The sequence below is a fragment of the Mus caroli genome, chromosome 4 (genome assembly GCF_900094665.2).
Source record: "Mus caroli chromosome 4, CAROLI_EIJ_v1.1, whole genome shotgun sequence".
Taxonomy (NCBI): Eukaryota; Metazoa; Chordata; class Mammalia; order Rodentia; family Muridae; genus Mus; species Mus caroli.
This window is the reverse complement of record NC_034573.1, coordinates 99,184,761-99,192,179: the sequence shown is the minus strand read 5'-3', so window position 1 is coordinate 99,192,179 and position 7,419 is coordinate 99,184,761. Positions and strand designations below refer to the sequence as shown.

The window sequence follows — 7,419 nt, the reverse complement described above, 5'->3', positions numbered from 1 at the left end:
TAGACCAGGCTGGCCTCGAACTCAGAAATCCGCCTGCCTCTGCCTCCCGAGTGCTGGGATTAAAGGCGTGCGCCACCACGCCCGGCTCAAAGTTACACATCTTATACAGAAAAATTTAGCCCAGGGGAGTCTATCAACATCCATAGTTTTTAGGGACCGGCTTTTCACAAGTGCATGTTGGAAATATGAGCCTGGGTCCAGGGCAGGAGCTCAGCTGTTAAAGTGTTTGCTGACTGAGCATAAGGACCCACGTTTCACTCCCAGCATCCCCACAAAAGTTAGGAATGGTGGCTTGAGCTTGTAATCTTAGAGCTGGGGAGGCAGAGGCAGGATGCTCTCTGGAGTTCACTGGCCCGCAACCATTCTAGCCTAATGAGAGAACCCAGGTCTCTGTAAGGTGAACGGCTCCCGAGGGACAACATCTGAGATTGACTTTTGGCTTACATGCACGCACATGCAACAAACGCACATGTACACAGATGCATGCCTATGCACACAAATGTGAATTGTGAAATGAATGCATATCATTAAAATACTGCCTTTATCTTATTAGATCTCAAAGATTAACCAGACAGCTCTGTTTGCTATCAGTTATTCCTGTTTGTAAGAATGCTGGAAAGCATTTCATGTGTTGTCAGGACTTGGATACCTTAATGTCCTGCAACCCCCCAGGCCTATGGTTCCCACGCTCTGTCAGAGGAGCCTCTTGACCTTGTGTTTTAACACACCACAGTTCCATGCTTCTAAATTCAACAGGGCTGCTGTCTTGCCTGAACCCTAGGGTTGCTAGGGGTGGACCTGTGGACAGGGGCATTTGTGGCTGTCCTACGTGGGCTGACACAGAGGCATCTGATCTTGCCCTGGGGAGAAAGAAGGAGTTTTGGGTGTGTGCACAGGAGCTCAAAGACAGAAGGGAGGAGGCAAGAAGGCTGAAGAGCAGGGCCGGGTCTCCACCTCATGAGGCGCCATGGCCGGTGACAGATCTGCTTGGAAGTCAGGGATTCAGGAGCCCCAGTAAGTGATGCTTTGGGTGAAAAGCCCCAAGAGAGGAGAAACCACAGGCAGAAGCCATGGGATTTCAACAACATGGACACTCCTATGGCCTGCTGTCACACCAAGAGAGAAGGTCAAAGGCAGAGGAGCCCTGCGGGCCTCCTTTCAGGGAGCTGCCTAAGGGACCCAGCAGCCATGGAGGTGGCAGGGAAGTATACGGGTAGCAGGGAGTGGTTTCCAGGGTGGTCGTGAGTGTGGAGGAAGCCACCTTTGACCCCCAACCCCCACCCCGTAGGCTGTGCTAAATGGAGGTCATCCTGACTGCAGAGGGGCCTACATTAAAATGCTGCTTATTCACCTCCTCTGTGCTCTGCGTCCCCCACCCACCCCCAGTCCCTGCAGCTGCCCCGGGCCAGCCTTCCTGCCGAGTGCCCCCCTGACCTTTCTGGTAGCCTGCAGAAAAGCCTCGGCTGGCCACATGCTTGTCTGAGTGAAAGACGACAGACATGACATGCCAGGAGGAGGTGAAGGGTGGCGGGGGCACCTGGCCGCAGAACCTGCCCAGCAGATTGCCCTTGTCTCCAGAGGCCCCGTTGTAGATCTCCAGGAAGTCAAAGCCACAGGTGTCATGGTACTCCAGGTCAAAGACGTGGAAGGTGAGCAGCACAGAGGAGCCCTCGGCCACCACGATCAGCCAGCTGCACTCCGTGTTGTAGGGATACAGACTTGGAAAGTTTGGGCTGGAGAAGTTCCCAGATGGAGCTGAGAGCACACCCCCACACTTGACACCTGAAGCAAGAGAAAAGAATGGCTGAGAGTCATTGGAGTCGTGAGGACAAGTCTGGGTCCTTGCGGCTGGAAAGCAAACAGGACAGGGTCCTGAATCACTCTGGGTTCCTGCCTGTGCTCACTCAAGCATGCATAAATCTTTCAGCTACTGGGGAAGTGTTCTTCAAGTCATGCAACAAACACTGAACACTGGGCAGTGCTCAGTGCTGGGAGATCAGCAGGAATAGTGATGCTCTGGTGGAAGATGATAAATGAAAGCAGAATGTGAAGCAGACAGGAGAGAGATAAGCTCTGGGGAGAACAGGGAGTGGTGGGCACACCTTTAACCCCAGCATTAGGAAGGCAGAGGCAAGCGGATCTCTGCAAGTTCAAGAGCAACCTGGTCTACATAGGAAGTTCCAGGCTGGCCACATAGAGAGATGCTGTCTCAAAAATAAGTAAATAAACAATAAGTAAATAAATAGAAAACAATAATTTAAAGGGACACAATGAAATGCAATTATAAAACCAGATTTGACAACTTTTAATGGGATGCTAGATTAGATAGCATCATCAATGTTGTGCTATTGCCAAGTAAAAGGTTGGCAGGAGGGAAAGCCAAAGCCTAGGTGGTCGGCCACACAGGCATTCTCTGGGAAGCACACTCAATGCTGCTGAGCTTTTGAAAATCAGAGATAAGTTTTTGTTGTTTTGGTTTTTAAGACAGGGTGCCACTGACTAGCCTCAAATTTGTAATTCTATTGCCCCAGGCTGTCCAATGCTGAGGTTACAAGTGTGTGCCAGTACACCTGGTTCAGGCCTTTGGAAAACACAATTAAAAAGATACAAGTCTGGTGTAGCAGCACACACACACACGCACACATACGTAAAGGAAGTACTCTGGAGGCTGAGGCAAGAGGACTGTAAGTTTTAGGCAAGACTGAGCTACATAGAAAGACAATGATTTGATAACAACAACCACAGCAGCAGCCATAGGCTTGACAGAGGCGGAAAGGAGTTAGGGAGAGTGAGTGTGTGATCCGGATGCATTGTATATGTGTATGGAATGCCAAAGAGCTAATTTAACAAGTATTAAATAAGCCCAGCCAGGCATGGTGGCACACACCTTTAATCCCAGCACTTGGGGGGCAGAGGCAGGTGGATTTCTGAGTTCAAGGCCAGCCTGGTCTACAGAGTGAGTTCCAGGACAGCCAGGGCTATACAGAGAAACCCTGTCTCGAAAAAAGACAAACAAACAAATATACACTCCATCATTTATAGAGTAATTCTTTTTTATTTTTTGAGGTAAAGTTCTAGTTATAGAGCCCAGGCTAGCCTTGAACTGCAGATCTTGCCTCAGCCTTCGGGGTGCTAGGATGAAAAGTGTGTGTGTGCACACGCACATACATGTGTGCGTTTGTGTGTGTGTGTTTGTGTGTATTTGTGTATGAATTCCTGGACTCAAGTGATCCTCCTGCCTCAGCCTCCCCAGTGACTAGGACTACAGAGACGCACCACTGTTCCCTACATTAAAAAGGAATCAAACACATTTTATTAGCTTGTTTGTTTTGAGCCAGACTTTTTCTATGGAGCTCTGGCTGATCCAGAACTCACTCTGTAGACCAGTCTGGCCTCAGTATTACTTGGATTCTCTTGAGTTGGTTCTGGTGCTAGGATAACAAGCATGTTCCACTACCCCCAGCTAAAGGAGCATCAGTGTGTGCACTTGTGTGCTCGTGGAGGCTTCAGATGTTGTTCCTCAGAGACCATCCATCTTGTGTTTTAAGATACGTTCTCTCATTGGTCTGGAGCTCACCAAGTAGGCCAGGCTGCCCGCCCAGTGCCCAGAACTCTGCTTGTTCCTACAGTCCCAGCATCACAGACATGGCGTTATTCCATGGCTTCTGGATCTTGAACTCAGGTTTTCCTGGTTGCATGGCAAACACTTTACCAAACGAGCTACCACCTCAGCTTATAAAAGAACACACTTTTAAGAATTTTTTTAAAAATTAAATTTTGAGTCTGGAGAGATGGCTCCGTGGTTAAGAGCATTTCCTGCTCTTCCAGAGGACCTCGGTTCAATTCCCAACACCCACATGGCTGCTCACAACTGTCTGTAACTCCAGTTCCAAGGGATCTGATACCAGGCATACAAAGAGTTCACAGACACACAGGCAGACAAAATACACACATAAAACAAAAATAATAAGTAAATCTTTAAAACATAGATTTTATTTATTGCTATGTGTGTAGATGTGTGTGTGTGTGCATCACGGAGATGGGGGAAACACCCCAGAATGCATGCGCAGACTCGGGAAACCTTCTGTGGGTTCTAGGGATCAACCTCAGGCCGTCAGACTCTTGAGGCAAATGCTTTTACTTGCTGAGCCGTCTCACTGGCCCCACAAAGGAGCTTCCTCCTCTCCCTCCTCCTCTTCCTCCTTCCCCTCTTCCTCCACCTTCTTCACGATTTATTTTTGTTTTAAGTTACGTGTGCTCAAGTGTGTCTGTATGGAGTGTATGCATGAGTGTAGGTGCCCATGGTTGCCAGGGTGCTCGATCCCCTGGAACGAGAGAGTTGTGAGCTTCCTGGTGTCATGGATGCAGGGAACTGAGCCAGGCTCCCTGGAAGAGCAGCCAGTGCTGAGCCTTCTTGCCAGCCCCAGAAACATTCATTTTTCCTCTTTTTGTTTGGTTGGTTTTGGATTTTTTTTTTTCCAGACAGGTTTCTCTGTGTAGCCCTGGCTGTCCTAGAACTCACTCTGTAGACCAGGCTGGCCTTGAATTCACAGACCTGCCTGGCTTAGGAACAAGAATGTTCCTAACGCCATGAGGTTCCACACTTGAATAATGTCCTTTCGAGAAGGACATGGCACAACAGCAGGTCTGTGCTGATTTGGACTAAGCCTCTCTCCCGAGCAAGCTCACAGGAGGGGTAGGGCTGAGGAGAGTCAGGCAAGCGGGGTAAAGTCACACCTGTGGTGTGCTGTATCGTGTGGGATTAGGGGGGTGGCAGTATTAGGGGAGCACCAAGATCCACAGAGGATTGACTGGTGAAGATGGAGGGTGGGGGCATAACCCACCCTTTGCGGACCTCAGCCACGAACCTGGCGCTAGCCTCGGTCTTGCCAGGCAGACAGAGGTAATGCAAGGGTGGTGCAGGAGCCAGGTCACGTGATTTCCTCCTTGTCTGAGCAGGCTGGTGCCAGGAATGGCGTCTGGTTCATAGCCTTATGGCCAGAAGATGGGGGTGGGGGGACGGACCTCTTTCAGTATCCACTCTGGTCCTTCTCCCACGCTGACCACATTAGTGTCAGAGTGGAATTCCTGTGGCCTAGGTGGCCCCGGCACCAGCACAAGTGTAAATCTTGCTTATAAAGCTCCAGCCAGGCACACTGACCCTCAGGCTCATGCCAAAGCTACCCAAGACTTTGAGGTTAGTAAATAGCATGGACTGAGACCCCAGTGTGCCCAAACCTTTTGTGCCAACAATAGAGTGACTGGCAAGCTGCCTCTTCCCGCTTGGCCCTAGTTGGGCTTGGGGAAGACAAATTGTAGGAAGCAGCTTGTTGAGTCCCTCCCTCCAGTCCCCGGCAAGGTTGTTGTGGAACAGTAAAATGATTTCACAGAAAGCACCTGCAGGGTCAGAGTGACACAAGCATCCTAGGATCAGTCTGCCCGGAGAGCTCTGGGTGTCTGGGGAAAGAGCATCAGAGGCCAACCAAGGATGGGGAGGACTTCACGGAGGAAGTGACAACATGACTTAAGCTTTAAGGGTGAACAGAGAAAAAGGGATCTGGCTAGGTGGCTCAGTGGATAAAGGCTCTCATCACTGAGCCTGACCACCTGAACTTAATCCCCCCCCTACGCGTGGTGGAAGGAGAGAAGCAACTCCCACTGCGTGCCCTCTGACCCACAGCGTGCCCTCTGACCCCCATGGATGCAGAATGCCCGTGTGCATGCGCCCTCTGCCCATGCCCCCTGCACACACAATAAATGTAATTGGAAACTTCTTTTAAAGAGAAACAGAATCCTTCTAAGAAACTTCAGGAAAAACTTTTTCCCAGGCAGAGGGACAGCAGGACAAGGCATTCTTAGAAAGAGAACCTCGTGGTTCCCAGCAAGGACATAGACACACTGAAGCCAGAGCACCAGAGGCACCAAATGGCACCGCGAGGAAGCTGGCACCGAGGGCTGCAGCAGGAGGCACGGTGGGTTCCCAGATCTCAGAGCATCCTTCCTGAGGTGGGCGGACTTCCGCACCTCTGAGCCACTCCCTTCATGAGCCACAATGGTGTGGCCTTGTACCTAAGCCCTCGCTCAAGCCCTGTTTTCCTTCATCTGGAGAAGTCCCTCACCAGGGGCTTTGTTCTGCAGATTAAATGCTCTTATGTGTGTGACGCCCACGGCAGGTCTCACTCAATGCTGTCCTTCATCCTGCGCGTCTTAGGGGCCAGCACACATTCAACTCAGCCGGGTCTCCAAAGGGGCCCCTGCTTTCTGGCTGGGGCTTCCTGAGCCCCTACTTCCTCTGCACCCTCCTCCCATCAGCCCTGTTGTGAGTGGCCAGATCACCTACCTTCCATGGCTTGGGTCCCAGGACCGGAGTCCAGCAGTACCACTGCCAGCAGTAGGCAGGCCCCCAGCTCAGCTAGCATCTCCTCACCAGGGGCTCCCTGCACCAAAGGCTGAGTTCAGGGGTCAGGATCCAAGGGTCTGAGAGGGGAAAGAGAGGTGAGGCTGGAAGGGCCTCCAGGTAAATGGTGGTGTGAATAATTCATTGGGCCCTTGAATTAGTAAACCGATCCTAGGAGCCTCCACTCCTCACTGAGGTGACATATCTGGTGTCACCAGGTTGACACTTACTGAGAACTGCAATGGCCACCCTGTATCAGGAAGGGGAGCAGGTTGGGCCTGGAATAAGACAGTGGAGAAAGGGGCTCTAAATTCTAGGGCCAGATCTATCCCAGTTCAGCTTCCCACTGGCCAGGGGATCCTGATCAAGCCATTTCACTCCCTCTTGGCCTTCTGATCCAGCAGGTACAGCCATGCAGCCCTGCTTCTGGGAAAAAGAAATGAGATTGCACATGCTAACGTATGCAGTAAGTGCTCAGAATGCTGAAGCACTCAGCTGGCGCATACTCCTGTCTTTCTCCATTCTCCACTCCCGAGGGAGTCAAAAGGAGCCTACGGTTCTCGGGACAGACAGAACAAGTGAGAAGGACCTGTGGACGGCTGATGACGGGAGCCTTCTTCAAGGAAGAATGCATCAGGAACAGCAGCATCGGCACTCGGGAGTCTTCTAATGTGATAGACGTGGGCCGCAGCCTGCTGTGTGGCCAGGACAGGAACCGTGCCTTCACTGGTCCGAGAGACTCATTTACAGGGCTCTGCATCCAGGCTCTGTGCTGGGAGCTGGGCCTGCAGAAGAGTCCTCAGCAGAGCTGTGCCCAGCAGCAAATGGGATCTGGTTCTTCCTCCAGGAGTCTTTCTTTCCCTTTGAGTCAGCTCATCCCACGGGGGTGGGGGTGGGGTGGGTGGGAGGGGGGTACAGATGTGTGGAGGTCAAAGACCAACTTTGAGTGCTGTTCCCCAGAACCATCCACCTTGATTTTTGAAACAGAGTCTCTTACTGAATCTAGAATTGATCCATGAGCC

At 51.3% G+C, this 7,419-nt stretch overlaps 1 protein-coding gene across 1 annotated transcript in view; it reads right to left on the bottom strand.

Moving 5' to 3' along the window:
- The window catches only part of Cdcp2 (CUB domain containing protein 2), a 15,828-nt gene extending 9,166 nt beyond the window's left edge, over positions 1–6,662 (bottom strand). Inside the window, exons 1-3 of the mRNA XM_021159199.2 lie at positions 6,590–6,662; positions 6,341–6,501; positions 1,435–1,782 (exon numbers count right to left, since the gene is read on the bottom strand). Of these exons, the coding sequence (XP_021014858.1) occupies positions 1,435–1,782; positions 6,341–6,419 (427 nt within the window). The 5' untranslated portion in view covers positions 6,420–6,501; positions 6,590–6,662. The remainder of the gene's footprint in view (positions 1–1,434; positions 1,783–6,340; positions 6,502–6,589) is intronic.
- Positions 6,663–7,419: the final 757 nt, after the last annotated feature.